This window comes from Miscanthus floridulus, chromosome 8 (genome assembly GCF_019320115.1).
Source record: "Miscanthus floridulus cultivar M001 chromosome 8, ASM1932011v1, whole genome shotgun sequence".
Taxonomy (NCBI): domain Eukaryota; kingdom Viridiplantae; phylum Streptophyta; class Magnoliopsida; order Poales; family Poaceae; genus Miscanthus; species Miscanthus floridulus.
In genome coordinates, this window is record NC_089587.1 from 57,023,994 (window position 1) to 57,040,642 (window position 16,649).

The 16,649-nt window shown below is 41.7% G+C and overlaps 1 protein-coding gene across 1 annotated transcript; it reads right to left on the reverse strand.

Moving 5' to 3' along the window:
- Positions 1-8,728: 8,728 nt before the first annotated feature.
- LOC136472159 (DNA topoisomerase 1 beta-like) lies at positions 8,729-12,988 on the reverse strand (the record flags this gene model as incomplete). Its single annotated transcript, XM_066469884.1, is given in 16 exon segments — positions 8,729-9,237; positions 9,321-9,493; positions 9,585-9,688; positions 9,782-9,871; positions 9,963-10,031; positions 10,350-10,483; positions 10,583-10,662; positions 10,664-10,671; positions 10,767-10,847; positions 11,081-11,206; positions 11,283-11,439; positions 11,611-11,705; positions 11,796-11,855; positions 12,177-12,257; positions 12,477-12,668; positions 12,815-12,988. Coding segments are annotated over 16 exon segments (1,692 nt in total), but the record flags the coding sequence as incomplete, so codon positions are not given.
- Between the last annotated feature and the right edge of the window lie 3,661 nt (positions 12,989-16,649).

Here is a 16,649-nt window from a genome sequence, read left to right on the forward strand (position 1 = left end):
AGCGTCCGGTCATTTCCAATAAGGTTCCAAACGTGAAATTTCACAACCGGACGTGTCCGGTCATGCTCGACCGAACTCACCCGGCGTCCAGTCACTCAATGTTTCCTCTGTGTGCCTCACGTCAGCATACGTTAGCACTGACCGAACTTAGACCATGAGCGTCCGGTCAGTTTACACGCCAACGTTCGGTCATAAGACCGAGACCATGTGCTTACTGTTGTCACTGACCGAACTCTGAACCCAGCGTCCGGACACTGCACCACCAGCGTCCGGTCACTCTGTGAACCCCTATCTTTTCTGTATAGGGCACCGGTGGCACCGTCGGACTGTCAGCACTCTGTGGGCAGACACTCTACTGGTGAAGTTTTTAACCCTTGCTCAAATGTGCCAACCACCAATTGTATCACCTTGTGCACATGTGTTAGCATATTTTCACAAGCATTTTCAAGGGTGTTAGCACTCCACTAGATCCTAAATACATATGCAATGAGTTAGAGCATCTAGTGGTACTTTAATAACCGCATTTCAATACAAGTTTCACCCCTCTTATTAGTACGGCTATCTAACTTAAATGTGATCACACTTGCTAAGTGTCTTGATCACCGAAATAAAATAGCTCCTACTATTTATACCTTTGCCTTGAGCCTTTTATTTTTCTCTTTCTTCTTTTCAAGCTCAAGCATTTGATCATCACCATGCCATCACCATCGTCATAATCTTCGCCATTGCTTCATCACTTAGAGTAGTGCTACCTATCTCATAATCACTTTGATAAACTAGGTTAGAACTTAGGGTTTCATCAATTAACCAAGACCAAACTAGAGCTTTCAGCATGGTAGAGCCACAGAACTGGAAGGATATGGTGGAGCAGTTTATCGGCTACCGGCCACCCTACCCTGAAGAAGGGAAGAAGGAGAAGAAGACTTCGGGTGTTAGCTCAGCTTGGTTGTAGCAATGCTTCAATAGGTGCCCTCCCCATGCACCGGACGACATCATTGAGAGGCACGCTCATGTTTGGTTGTGGCACATGGTCGCAAGCTTACTCTTTCTAGATGCTTCCGGGAACACCGTCTCATGGATGGTCCTACCCCAGCTGCGTGAACCATGAGAAAACATCACCTAATATAGTTGGGGGTCTACCACTCTTGCTTGGTTGTATCAGCAGCTATGTGAGGGATGTAGGAGGGCCAACCCCAATTCCAACATAGGTGGTTGCACACACTTGCTTCAGATTTGGATTTGGGAGCGCATTCGTATCGGATGGGTGCATAGAGGCCAAGTTCTGGTAAGTACCTTGCATTTATTTGGTACATGTGTTTCATATGTTCCATGCACTATGTGACATCCTTATAATGGTTTCATTTTTTAGGCTTGGAACCATGGTGATTGTCGCCGCCCATATGCTACCTTTGGATGGGAATTAAGTTGGTTCGGGGTCAACCCCAACATCGCTATGTTCAATACTCCAATGATTTGGATGTTTTAACTCCGAATCAGGTTTGTTCTACCACCGATACTTCCATTTCTATTCTTCCCAAAGTATCAACAAGGCCATGTACTAAGTAACACAAATTATAGGTTGAATGGGATCCATATGATAGGTGTGACATTCGAGAGTTGAACATGGTCCCACATGTTGAGGCTGAGAAGGTGTTGTGGCGATCTAATGTACCAATGATCTTGTTCTATGTGGTCGAGCACCACCTCCTCCAAAGAGTGATGAAGTAGTTTTGTAGGAAACAAAATTTCCCTCTACAGCATGAGTCGACAACCCGTCAGTTGCATGAGTAAGCTGGACTTTGCATTCCTTAAGACTCACCATTGCATGCTTCGTACAAGGCCTCAAAATGTAATATGTGTGCTTGCAGGATTTTGAGGAGGAAAAGGTTCGACGGCAACAACTAGCTTGTCAAGCATGAAAAGTACGTGCAACAATGGGAAGCTAGAGAGAGGGTGGAACCAACTAGTGGGGCTATGTCTATGACCAATGAGTACTATGAGTACCTGGCGTGGCTTCACAAGTCCACAAGAATCAATGTGCATCCACCGGTGTCGAGCATTCCAATAGATGAAGAAGGGAGCGACGACAATGACCCCTATGATGTGATGACAAGGACGAGTGTGTAGCCACAGAGAATGCCACTTGAGAACTACATGGTAAGCGTTTAATTTGAACTATGCCTTCACACAGGTTCACTTCAAAAGTACATGGTAATGATAATTATGCATCTACTCTAGGCAACTCAGCTAGCTCACCTTTCTAATGAGGCCAGAGTTTACCTTGGATGTGTAGCAGGGATCGAGAATTCATACCTTGAAGAATTTGCCAAGGTAGTACCCCTATGCCTCTGTGTTTTCCTACTGACCCTGAACACTATGTAACCATATCTCATTTCACATGACCATGGTTGCAGAAGGTGTTGACATCCTATTGACGGATGGCTCACAAGTTGAGTTGCATCAGAGACAAAGATGTACAAGTGCCACCTCCCAGATCCCACCAAGGAACAAACCCATACAAGCCAAAGGGTGGCGATTGAGAGACCAGAGAGCTCCCGTGCAAGATGTAGGGATGAGAAAGATGACGACGATGGAGGTGATGATGACATCGATGATCCAACTTATGAGTAAGATGAGCTGACGGGTTCCCAACTTGCTGATGCTCCTCAGGGTACACAAACTCAAGTGTGTGTCATTAGCGACTATTATTATAGATCTGGTGAGGGTCCTCTGCCTATACAAAGTCCATATGTTGTATATGTTTTGTGTAAAGTTCATCCCAACGCCCGAGACGAGGTCAAGGACGAAACGTGCAAGGACATGCCCATGACCGCTCTAACGTTGGCAGTCCTAATCTCCAACCAACACATCCAGGCTAGTAGTGTTGTCCTTGAGAGCCCTTCACGCCTAACCTTTAATCTCAAGCATGCTTTGTGAACTATGTGCTTCTTTTTGTTGCCTATGTTGGTCATGGTACAACTATGTGTGCTCATTTGATGGACTATGTTGGCCATGCTACAACTATGTCGATGACTTGTCAACTATGTGGACTTTGTGAACTAACTTCGTCGTGTATGAACTATGTGCAATGTGTTTGTCATGCATGAACTTTCATAACTTTGATGGACTTGATGTTATATGCTATGTTGGTCATGTATTATTTGTCAACTTGTGACCCATGTCGGCCATACTATGCTGTTGTATGATATTGTCTGATGTCTGAATTGTATTTGTGTGTTAAGAAGTAAGGAAGAAAAGTAAAAAACCTATTTCCAGGCCTATCGCGCCAGCCAGCCATCACAGACCACTATGCAAATGGTTGTCGCGCCATCCTGGCTGGCGTGACAAGACTGTCGCGCCAGAGTCGATGGCGCAATAGGCCTATCGCGTCGGCCTGGGCGACGCGACAAGGACTCACCACTCAGGCCAGAACTCTCTGGTGTCGATGGATGGCTGGCATGATAGTGTCACACCAGCTAAGGTGGCGCAACACAACCACACCAATCTAGCCAGCGTGACTCTATCACGCCACCTACACTGGCGCGACAGACGTCTGTCGGCACTAGAGAGTTCTGGCCTAGCTAGCGACTCCTTGTCGCGCTGGCCAGGCTGGCGCGACAATGTTGTCGCACCATCGACTCTAGCGTGGCAGCGTTGTCACGTTAGCCTAGCCGACGCGATAGTCCTAGAAATAACCACACTTTGGCCATTACCTCCAAGTGTGCTTCATTAATTTTTTTGAAACATACGTCCTTAAAATAGAATTTTCTTCATGTATTTTTCCAAACACCAAATTTCTTGGCCATTTTCTCCAAGTGATGCTTTTTTGTCAAACCATTTCCTAACTCCACCATTTCATAACTTATTAACATTGTATTTTCTTCATGGTTTGCAAACATGTCAACCATTTCGTAAGTTATGAACATTATGTTCTCTTCATGTTTTCAACTAAAGTTGAAATTACAGGAATTGTTGACATGATAAACCACGAATGCAAAGTTAAACATTGTTCACATACCATTACACACCATAAGGAGTTAGACCATAATGAGTTTGAAGCATTACACACGATAAGGAGTTTGAAGCATTGTTCGTAGAACTCAAGGTCATCATCATCATCATCATCACTTACATAAGTGTTCCATGTACCATATAAAAACACTACTACTAACACTAGTCTTCCATCTACCATAAACAAGTCCTACCAAATGGCAACCCATGGCCATTTGCAAAATATGTACGGATCTTGCTGCCTTTGCACAAAAGAAGCAGCGCTATCGTACCTAGTCCTCCATCTACCATATACAAGACCTACGTAATGCCAAACCTATTAACATTTGCAAAATATGTACTGCACCTTGTAGGCATTAGTTGAGAGGAAACACTACTCATCGTCCTCATCATCGTCGTCATCATGGTCATGGTCATCGCCATTGTCATCGTCCTCCTCCATGGGTGCGGGGATGTGGCCATCGTTTGGTGCATCATCGGGGACTACAAGAACAAAACAATGTCTCATTGGGAACAATTGTAAGAAGATGCACAAGTTAAAACAAATTTCAAAATCAATTACTCACATAAGCGACGCAAATGCCTGCGGAAAAAGGACATATCCCTCTTATCCTCAGCCTCCTTAAAATCATAGTCCTCCTTGTTTTGTCACCAAAAGCTCATCAACTCGGCCTCGTTATTGTAAAAATTTAGCTGTTGACCAATCACTCGAGGAAGGTCCTCTAAAATCCTATTACGGGTCTTCCAAGATGGCATCTCTACCCCGTACCTCATCCTCACCTCTATCTACTTCTCCTCCTGTATCCAACGCTTCCTGTCTTTTTTGAGAGGTGAATGTATCTTCAGCCTCTCTAGTAACTCTCTGTGACCAAGGAAGTCCTCTCAATCGCATGTCATCCCCGCCTAAGCAAACACAAAGCAATGAGCAAACAAACCGATGGCCTAGTTCATGTAGTAACTTCACCGATTCAATCAACTCACCCATAACTTAGATGACCCTCCATAAGCATTGCCATAATAGTATCCATGTCCTGGCTCAGACGGAACAACTCCTTCGCGAGCCTTGATGCCACACTTGCACTTATGGTCCGACATCTTTGTGCATGGCCATGGCTTAATGCCTGTTTAAAACTCCACAAATTCATACTCAGAAGGCCAGTGCGATTTGGGTCCATAGTTGTACTCCTCAAAGTCACAAGACGGGAACCCTCTCTGCAAAAAATAGATGTTCCAAGTGTAACATTGTATGTGCAAAATGCATACAAGCTTAGAGATAGATTACTTTAATGAGAACCTACATAATCTAGCAATCTATAGCGATAGAAGACAGTGAATGCTCCACGTTGGCTGGGAGTAGTTAGTAGCGCCGACACTCTACAATTGCATCTAGGAGGATTGGCTAGACGGCGCAAAGTAGCATCAACCTTCTCCACCTCTATCATTTTCCAAAGGGTTAGGTGGTGGCGACACCCAACGAACAAATTCTGAATATGGGACGCTCTTCCAGGGGTCATAAGGAAACAACATAATCGACGGATCAAATATTTCATCGCCGTCAATTCATTGATAGAAGCTGCATCCCTCTAGGTAGGCATCAAGTGTTGGGGATGCCGCTTAAGTTGGCAATAGTAGAAAGCACGCCCTGCTGAGGTAGGATGCCTTGACTACTTCATAAATGCCGATAACCTACAGTAACACAATGGTGTTGGCTCTGCTGGTAGGAAAGGACCGATATCACCATGATCCTTCGGATGATGCACGAATTGGTTGTCATTTGGAATCGCCATTGAACCTATTACAAAGTAGTTCAACAAAGCAAAGATATGAACCAATACTATTACACAGTTCAACAACAATTTCCATCTCAATCATCTCTAAAATCATGTAAACCCATGAAACCAAACCCTAAAACTAACTTATTGAATGTAAATGATGTATATAAATACATAGTCCAACTCATGTATCCATCTACTCACCAAAAAAACTTCAAATCACACCCCTCAAAGCAAGTTTACTAACAACACTCTAACCCATGGTGTTGTCTAAACCAGTGCAGTGGAACCCTAATGCACTGGCAACCAAAACCAATCACAAAAAACATAGAAGTCCAACAACTACAACATGAACCATAATATAATACAAGTGATTAGCCAAAGCAACTTTCATTAAACCAAAAGAAAGCTAGTATTGCACACAGCAGTGTAAACCAGAGCAGTGTATTAAAATCAACTAAACAAAAAACAACAATAGAGGTGAGGGAGTCATACCTCATGCACGAGACCGGTCAAATCTGAAATGCAAAAAATGCAAACTTGATCAAAGGCAAATAGAGGATGTGAGGAAGAGAAAAGAGAGAAGAGAGAGAAGTCAACTCACCTTGTGCTCGGCCAGAGTGAAGGGAGCGAGAAGAGAGAGGAAAAAGAGGCTGAGCCGCGCCCTTATATGGGCATGTCGCGCTAGCCCGCCTGGCGCGACAGCCCAGTCGCGGGTCCAACTGTTCACAACGCTAGCTCTGGTCAACGATGAAGGCCACCGTGGCACCCCTTGTCGCGCTAGCGCATGTGATGCGATAAAGTGGTCCAGTCATGCCATCCTCGCTGGCGCAACCAAAATGGTCAGTTTTGCAAATATATATTTTTGGATTAATATTAAAATATTGATTAAAAATGGATTAAAAATAAAAAAATTCTAACCCAATTCTTGTTTGGTTCATCCCATATTTTTTATTTGGTTGAAGTACTGGGTTGAGATGGGTTGGACAAACAAGTGGGGCCCCCACGTCAGTCTTAGCCTTTCTTCCTCCTTCCCCTCGATTCCGATGCACCGCCCGCTCTGCTCCCCTGCTCAACGCGCTGCTCCACCACGTGCGGCCCACCGCTCATACGTGCTCGCGTGGCTTGCCGCTCCTGTGCGCCCGCGTGGCCGCCGCCACCGCTTCAAGGCGCCACATGGCCATCGTTCCCGCTCGTCTGTGCACCATCATCTCTAGGCAGGAACTGGGTTCGCCCGGTTTCTCCGATTTGGAGGGGTGGAGCGAACACTACGGAAAATAGGTCCAACCCGCTCCGACCCAGTCCAACCTTCCATCCAAACACACGCTTACAAGTCAATTCAGTAATGTTAGAATTTTGAGTATATCAAAAAAAAAGAGCCAGAATTTCAAAACGCTGCTCGGGGTGATTCTATTTATTTAGGGGTGTATAATGTGCCAGATGAACTTTCTTCTAGGATTTTTTCGAAACTAGCATTACTCTTATTTATTATAGTTTTATATGTTTTCTGAGGTTCGGCTTTAAATAGAGTTTAACGAGGCGAATCAACATTGATTTCGATCAAAGTCAGCTAGTAGTTTAATTCTAAAATAATAAAATAAAAATTTATGGCCTCTTTTTGCCTACTCTAATTTTGGTATTGTATTTCCATTCGCTTTTCTGGAGGCTGGGATCATTTCAAGCCGTGCTTGCTTTTTTTCTGCAGTGGTTAGGATAGTAATATGGATGCCAGAATAGGGTGATTCTTGTGGGATGTGATAGCCCACTAATTGCAAGGTGCCAACAAGCTCCGCGCTGGCGTTGAGCTCCACAACTACAAGCTCCATTCATCCGAGCAGCAAAGTGCCATTGCGCTGAAAGCGTATGTTACAAGCATATGTTTCGAGTGTTTCGGATGTTTTAAAGGTATGTTGCAAGTATTTTGTATGGTGTTGCAAAAGTAGATTGGGATGTTACATATGTTGTAATGGTTGTATACATATGTTGCAAACGTCTGTTCCCAATGTTTCATATGTTTTTTCGGACGTATGTCGAGAGTGTGTTTATCTGGATGTTGCATATGTTTCACACATATGTTGCAAATATTTTATCTGGATGTTGCGTATGTGTTGCAATGGTTTTCAAGTGTTTCATATGTTTTTTTCAAGTGTTTCAGACGCATGTTTCAAGCGCTTTATCTGTCTTCAGATGTATGTTGCGAGTGTTGTATCTGGATGTTTTAAAAGTTTGCATCTCCCTCCTTGCCTTCTGCTACTTCGCCCTGGTGTCTCCTTTTCGCCTTCTGCTGCCTTACATCCTTCTCAAAATGCGGAGGGGGCGCGGTGGGGCCAGTGGAGGGGGCGCGTCGGGGGATGGCAGCGCGGATGCGAGCGCGCGCTCCCCCCTTTTCTGTTACGCCTGTTATGCGGGTAGGTAGCGCTTCGGTCCCTTCAGTTTCTCTGTTACGTGGGATGCTGAGATGAGACGATCCTGTTGGTGGGCCGTAACGTGAGCCCAAGGTTCGGTTAGCTGAGCTGCATCCGGACGCGTTGCTGGCGCTGGATGTCCGGGCGCTAGTGCTTCCGTTTCTAGATACTCCCTCCATGTTCCTATAGAAAGTCGTTTTGAGGTTGTCTTAAGTCAAATATCTTAAACTTTGACTACAAATAATTTTTTTTGGTTGAGTTTGAAAATGTGAAAGTGATGTAAGTAGAATCATCTCGAAACGTAGTTTTATAAAAGTATATATTGACTATATTTTATAATATTTTATAGCAAAAAGTAGTGGTCAAGATTATTTTTTTTTTAGAGACCGTGTCAATGTCCAAAACGACTTTGTTTAAAGAACGGAGGGAGTATAAAACAAGCAGTAGAGGTGTACAGTGTACAAGTAGTCTTTTTTTTTTAACTCGGTGTACTACAAGTCAACAGAGCTGGAGACGTAAAACAAGCAGCACGGTGCAGAGACAGATTCACGTTGATCAAATTTACACCTCAGCACTTAAGTACCATCACAAAGCAAGTCAACTTCGTTACACGGCCAAACGAGATCTCGTGACAGCACAATTCCAGTCCCGACCATGACCACGGGACCATCATCACTCAACATGTCATCTATACTTGAGATTAACTCGGTATGAATTAAATGTGGCCCTTGTCAAAAGAGCTCAGATTCCTCAGCAAAATGCAAAACTGAACGTAACGCTATCGACAGGTGGCAAGTACACTAATAAGATCCGAAAAAAAGAAGGCCTACAAAGAGAATGCTCCGGTGTTTCAGTGGTGCAAGGAGCAGGGGGCTTCAAAAAAACAAACACCGAGCTCTTCCTTTCCTAGCTGCAATTAGTGTCCGGGAGAAGGACTGGATGCTGGATCAAACTGACTGGCACATGGCAGCCAATGCTGCCCTAGAATCTGAATTCTGGGTCAACGTCCGTTGCCCATTTAAATTTCGCGATAAGAGATTTGTTGAAATCTGTCAGCGCAACAGCAGGTTCAGCAACTGCAGGCCTTTGCAACAGGGAGCTTGGAGGAAAACATATGTTGTCCAGAAACTACATACCTTCTCAAAAGGGACCTCATGGCGCTTGCACCATGCGATGGTAATCCTAGGATCAAGGTACTTGATCTTTGATGTTCCAAGTGCAACCGTCTTCAGATCATCTTTTATATTCTTATCCATCTCCATCTTCTCTATCTTTCCTTCAAGCATTGCGATCTTCTTTTCGAACCTGCAAGTGGGTTTTGTGAGGTTGCCTACACATTGCTCTTTGTTTTAATAATATATACAAAATACAACAAAATGTGTGATTGAGGTGTTACGCTTCAGGAGCCAAGTCCCTCTTTTGCTTCCCCTCTTTATCATATCCTAGAGGCTTCCCTTTCTTCGCTTTGCTCAAGTCTGCCTTCAGCTCCTCCATTTGGGACTGGAGAAGAAAAGGCAAGTGTGTCAGACAGTTCAAGAAATCACAAAGCTATTGGCAGAAACTTTTGTTGATAACTTGCAGCAGAAACCAAACCTTCAATTCATCAATCTTTTCGTTCAGTCTAGTCATCTGGGATTCATGTGATTTTGAGACACTACGCTGATGGTTACAGATTATGGCAACCTGAGCATACGAGAAAGGGTAGTCCAAAGTCAAAAAGAATGATGATAAAAGTAGTTATAATTTTTTTCCCCTGAGTAGGAAAAGATAGTACCTCTTTGTTTGCTCGTTGATAGAAAGCGATTCTTTCTACAAGAGTTCCATCTTCTATTTCTTCATGCAACTGTAATTTCAGCACAAGTACACATACATTTAGACCATGGTAGCACATGAATGGAACATAAAAAATCATGCGTACATGTGTGCAACATTGATCAACTGCTTATTTGCAGTTAAGTTGAGCTGTACGCATACAAGTAACATTTATAAAAACTAAAATACCAGAAGAAAACAATAATAACAGATGCCCTAGATTGTACTAGTGCACAAGATGAACTCCAACATTTACTCCACCAGCTCTAAGCATTGGTGGAAACTTAAGCAGTTTGAAAGAATAAATATAGAACAGAAACCCATTGAGTCAAGATTGCTTTCAACATGCAATTCTGTCCAATGTGATGGAAGCATTGTATGTACGGAACACTTCTGCAGTAAGCCCAGGCATTAGATCCTTTAAGTGAGCATTTAGCCTAGTTGTATCTAGCTTGTCAAAGAGATCTTCTCCCGTCTTCTTTCCTATATAAGACAATAATTGAATGATTAGGGTAGAAACAGAGAGAGACAGAAGAGTTTTCAAAACAAAGCGGAAAAAAATGTAGTATGTGAGAGAGATACCAGTAAGGAAACCCTCAATTGCCTTATACACAAGCTCTTCAACCTCAGCAGTGTAAAAGTATCTTATAGAATCTTTACCCAAAGTCAAACTGTAAAGTTCATTAAAAGTCATATATTCAGATTACATCAGAACTAACCAGTCATATCTGAGTGAATATGGTGAATAGATGTTGAAGATCAATACCTGAATCTTATTTGGCGGAATACAAGTAATATTATCAACCTTCAACATACAGCAACCAACAGTGTCAGCTTCATCATTGTCCTAAAAATGATTTAAAATGGTAATTAAGAATAAATAAAACTCATGTTGGCATATTTTTTTAAAAAGGACAAAGTCAAAAGGTACTGTAAAAAGTTAGGGTACAAGAACCCATGTGCACACTCGACATGTAGGAAACCAAATTGCCAACAGAGACACCACAGATAGACCTAACACTGTAGAATAAACTGGAACATCACTCATAGCCACTGAACACAGGTTCCAGTTGGATGTACCTTTTCATTGCCTGCCCTAAGGGCTACTTTATCTATAAGATATGTTGCCACAGCAATTTGCATCCTGGTCACATCTTTGTTTTTGAAATCTTCTGTATAATTCTCACGAATTCTTTGTATGTGACCCTGCCAATGACATGCAAGAAAATTATATGAACGTGCAGACTTAAAATCTCCATATATACAAACTGAACTTCCCCACCTTCAATTTTCTGGACTTCTCATACTTCTCTTTGTCACTTTGCCCCCTCAGTGAGCTGCTTTCTGCCAGGAAAACATACTTGAAATCCTTTTGGCTAATGGGATCATTCCAAAAGGCCAACCACGTAGCCGTATTGTCATGTTTCACTTTCTTCCAACTGCAGCACACATGAACAATCGAACTTTTTTTTTTCTCGAACACGCAGGAGAGCTGTGTATCATTGTATTAAAAGAAGGAGAAAAGAGACATGAACAATCAAACACTGCTTGCATGTAAGGAACCTATTTGCATACATGGTTTATAAATAAAGGATCCAGGAAAATGGTACCTTTCTCCAGATATCGGGCACTCAGGGACTGGAGCTCCTTCTCCGATATTTATTGTGATATCGCTTGGTTGACTGCGGCGCTTCAGTTTTCCCATCTAAAACATATGTAACAAAGAGCCTAAAAAAGATGGCACTTACTCGAAACAGAAAAAAACATGTGTATTTACATGATATTAAATCTGCACCTTTGGATGTTCTCCACGTCCCCTGAACAAACCAGGTGGTTCTACTCTGAAATTTCCGACCTGGAACAAAAAATAATTTAGTTAAGTACAAATGTTTGGCAAAATGTTCTTGAACTAGTGGAGCACAGATACCAACAGCAGCTCATATGCAAGTATGATAATGGGTTCATAGGAACAGCTATTTATTACTGAGGAAACAGTTTATCGTACATTGTCACTCATACCATTCTTTGCATCTAGTGCAAGAATCTTAACATGACTAACCAAACAATTCCTGACTAGTAAAGTATTGATCTAGTACAACAACAGAAAAAAGGAGCAAGAGAACTATCTGTAAATTAAGACACATTATCAAACTATGTCAGTGTATAAAAAAGCCACCTTCTCTTTAACACCATCTACAGCAGCCCACATGTATTTCTCCTCTTGTTTCAATTTCTCCTCCTGCAATGCTTTTTTCTCCTGTAAATAACAGCAATTTGATCACTATAAGAGGACATTTTTTTTCTCAAACAACACAGGAGAACTACGTGTCATTTCATTAAGAAAGAGGGGACTGTACAAAATGTACTCAAAAAATGGGAGAGGACATCAGTAGGACATATGAAGTTAGAATTCATTGTGCAGACTAAGTCAGACATGCAGCTTTAGATTCAACCCAAGAAAGAAACGCGCAATTACCTCTGCTGTCATCTGCTTCTTCTCCTTCTCTCTGAAGTGCCATTCATATATTGGTGTGAAATCACAAAGCTTGAATTTCTTAATAATATGATCTTTTCCAATAATTTTTCTCCAGTCTGTGAAAAAGTTATCAACAAATGTTCTTTTGCTCGCATATTCTGTGCTTTTCATCACAGCAAACATTGTTGCAACCTGTAATGCGATGAATTAACATAGAAGGAATTTATATGAAGCACTGTTTGGATTTCGGAACGATTTTATCATTTTATGACTATGTCATCCTTGTTGCTACATATAAAAATTTGGAAACAAAGCAACAAAGAACATTAATATATCACCTCCTCTTGTTCTGGTGTCAGATCAACAGGTTGCCCGTTGTAAAGCATTTTGACACCATGAGGCTTGTAAGTAGGAGGGAAAATAACACCATTGTGCTCCAACATAGTCCATTTCTTTCCTCCACCAGATCCAGGAGGTACCTTCATTGTTATTATTGAGAACAGGAGGGACCTTCAGTTCAGTCGATCCCTGAAAATCCACAAACAGTGTGACAAAATTAGCACCCAATTTTTGCACAGGGCCAAAAGTCTGCTCCCCCTTCTCCCCATCGCTAGCACAACTAGACGACAGAGGCGGAGCCAGCACAATATATATAGGTGTAAATATGTACACGTGATAATTTTATTTGCGAAAAAAAACGAAGTTAGTGTATAATGCATATTATGTCCATGCAAATTGGGTCAGGTACAAACACAAATAGCTTACTCTAGGGTTTGGGATGCTTGGTTCCCCAAAGCGTGAAGGGATAGGGTGGTGTTAGGGACATGTGTCTGTATGTCTGAATGTCTGTCAGGTGTGCCCTGGATGTCAGGCAGTGGCAACCAGAGGCATAGTATATAGTAGCCAAATGCCCAAATATACAAAGGGGCGTGGACGGCAAGGCGAAAGGGCATCGAGACAATTTTTACTCATCATCAAAATCATCAGAAACAAAATCAAAGTATTCCACCACTACCGTTCTTCCTCCTCCTCTGCTATTACTCTCTCTCTCGTGTCGTGTACCCCGATACTTTGCTTGCTATTACTCTCTCTCGTGTACCCGGATACTTTGCTTCTAGCGTCTTCTAGAACCTTCCTGTGTTCCTCCTATCATCGATTCCCCCTGCTTGCTGCCTATCCTAAAGACCTAAACTCTGCTCGTCCTAGGTTTAGGTTGTGTCGGAAGTCGGATCAAGTTAATCATCAATGCTTGGCTGTGCTTCTTAATTAATGGTGGTGGCTGGAGTCGGTCGCTAATAGATGGGAAGGGAAGGGAAGGCGCGGGTCGTACCTGGTGGATGCTCGTCGCCGGCGAAGCGCCCGGCGAAGAGTCGAAGACCAGCGTAGGTTGGCGCTGCTCGCCCAGCTGTCGCGTCTAGGAGAAGACCACGAGAGCGAGGGAGCGTGGAGAGAAAGGTTTCGATGCCTGGAGGGAGGAAAGAAGTAGGCGAGCCCACCTCAGGACAGCCCACCACCAGTTCACAGCACAAGAGTACAGACCCATGCCAGAGCCTGGGACCGGCCCAAAACCACAAGTCAATCTTCTCCTAATAATCTACTTACGTATTTTAATGGAAAAAGTCTATTTTACCTTACCGAACTATTCTCGAAGTTTAATTTTCCTCTATGAATTTGAAAACTGGGTAAACCACCTCCCTTAACTTTTAAAACCGTTCATTTAACCTCACTGACCCGATTATAGGTGGTTTTAAAGGCGGTTTTGTCTTTTTTTCATTTTTATTTATTTTGGCTGAATTTTTGAAAAATTATAGTAAATCACAAAAAATCATAAAATGAAAAATCTAATTTTTATGGACTCCACATGAGTAGATCTACACAGTGAATATATAATATGGTATGCTTTAGTACAAAGTTTTTGTTGTAGCTTTAGATATATGCTTTTCTATAATTAATTCAAATCTACAGTTTCTATGGTCCAATTATGGTGAAATTTTTATGGTAGGCTAATTATCATATGATTGAACTGTAGTAAAAATTTTATGCTCATTGGATCATGTATAACTGAGTTATAGATTTATTTAGTTTTATACTTGTTAAATAATTTTAAAATAGTTAAAAGTGTGTAAAAATAGAAACGAGCATGAAATTTTTACTACAGTTAAATCATACAATAATTAGACTGCCATAAAAATTTCACCATAATTGGACCATAGAAACTGCAGCTATGAAATAATTACAGAAAAGCATAGATCTAAAGCTACGACAAAAAATTTGTACTAAAGTATATCGTATTATATGTTTACTGTGTAGATCTACTCATATAGAATCCAACGAGGTTGGATTTTCTATTTTATAAATTTTTTGTGATTTACTATAATTTTTCAAATATTTAGCCAAAATAAATAAAAAAGAAAAAGACAAAACCGTCTTTAAAAACCACCTATAACCGGGTAAGGGAGGTAAAATGAACGGTTTTAAAAGTTGAGGGTGGTGGTTTATCTGGTTTTTGAGTTCAGAGAGAAAAACTAAACTTTAAGGAAAGTTTAGGGAGATAAAATGGACTTTTTCCTATCTTAATCTTTACAAATCAGACTCTCTAATGTTAGGACCGGAATTTCTAAACATCGTTGGTTGATGTTGTTAAGCGTGGGCCACCGAGCTAGGCAGGTATATGGGCTGGCTAGTTGGACGTGTTGCCATGTTAGCCCAGCAGATTATTCGGCTCACCATGAACCCATTTGTTGTGGCCGTACTGTGGCATCTCCCCATGCCGTGACCTTAATGGGCTTAGTCGTAGGGATTTTTTTTTAATTCTTCTAAAAAAGTTAAATTTATTTTTGGAAAAATATTTGTTTGATTCAAAAAGTGCAAAACTATACTACTACCATCGACTGAAATGGTGGAAAGAAATTTTTGCCTATTGAGCTGCTGGATTTCAGTTACCGCTATTTTAATTGGTGGAATTTTATTTTTCTTCCGGCTTATCTTTAAAAATCATCACTTTTATCTTACAAATAGCTTACAAGATTTTAATTTGAAACCATCTTGGTACCAAATTAATTGATATAATGTTTAGATCTACAAATAAAAATCTGAACATTATGTCAATTATTTAGGTATTAAAAACGACTTTAAGTTGCAAAGTCATGAACTACTAAGTTATTATAAGTCTCCTCAACACCTATAAATTTTATCTTTAGCCGAGCTCATATATAAAGTTAGAATTTTTTTAATGTGAATTGTGTAGAAAAAAATCCACCAATTCAAGTGGCAATAAAAAAATATGTCATCTCAATTGGTCGAGTTTACTTCCCGCCAATTCAATTGCGGCAATAGTGTAGTTTTGCACATTTTTGGTTGAACAAATAATTTTGCAAAAGTGAATTTAAACATATAAAAAATCTAGTGGTAGAGCTCACCCTAATAACATCGTCATGCCTTGGCTATGAGGTAAAAAAATATGTTTTTTTAGCAAAAAAAAATGGTGGAGGTAAATCTAAGCTGGATAAAAGTTGGAGGAGAATAGGAGGGAGGACTTTCTCTTTAGCGAACTCATTATCGTCTGATAGGGATCATCCACATGCAAAGATAAGGGCTTTCTCTTTATATCGTACTTATTATTATCGTCTGATACGGACCAAAAGGATCTCAGTCGCCGCCTGGGCCAGCAGACAGCCCAGAGGTGGCAGCAACGGGGACGAGGGCTGGGCTCGCGTGTGGCATATACTGGCATCAGGGTCCAGTACGTGCTGAGAGTTGTGGGAAGGAGAGAAGGTAGAGAGAGAGAGAGCGACGGATTTTTGATCCGATGGATGAAATTCACGGGACCGGCCTCGTAAACTGTGAAATAATCGATAGACACTTGTATGCTGTTTGGCCGATGGTTTCTGCGGCTGCTGCTGATGCTGATTTATTGTGAGAGAACAACATTGTTCCATGACTGAAAAGTAGTGTCGATTCATATAGATGGTCTCAAAAAGAAAAGAAAGTAAAATCCTCCCAGTATTCTATTCCTAATCCTAATAATTGAAGATGTTATTTTGTTCCTGCCTATAGCCCTATGTATACCCTCTAATCCCTGACATGTGGGTGCCTCTGCGATTAGCCTTTGCTCTGTATCTGGTTCGTGCTGGGGATGGGGCGGACGGGCAGGGCGACCGCGGCGAAGCGCCA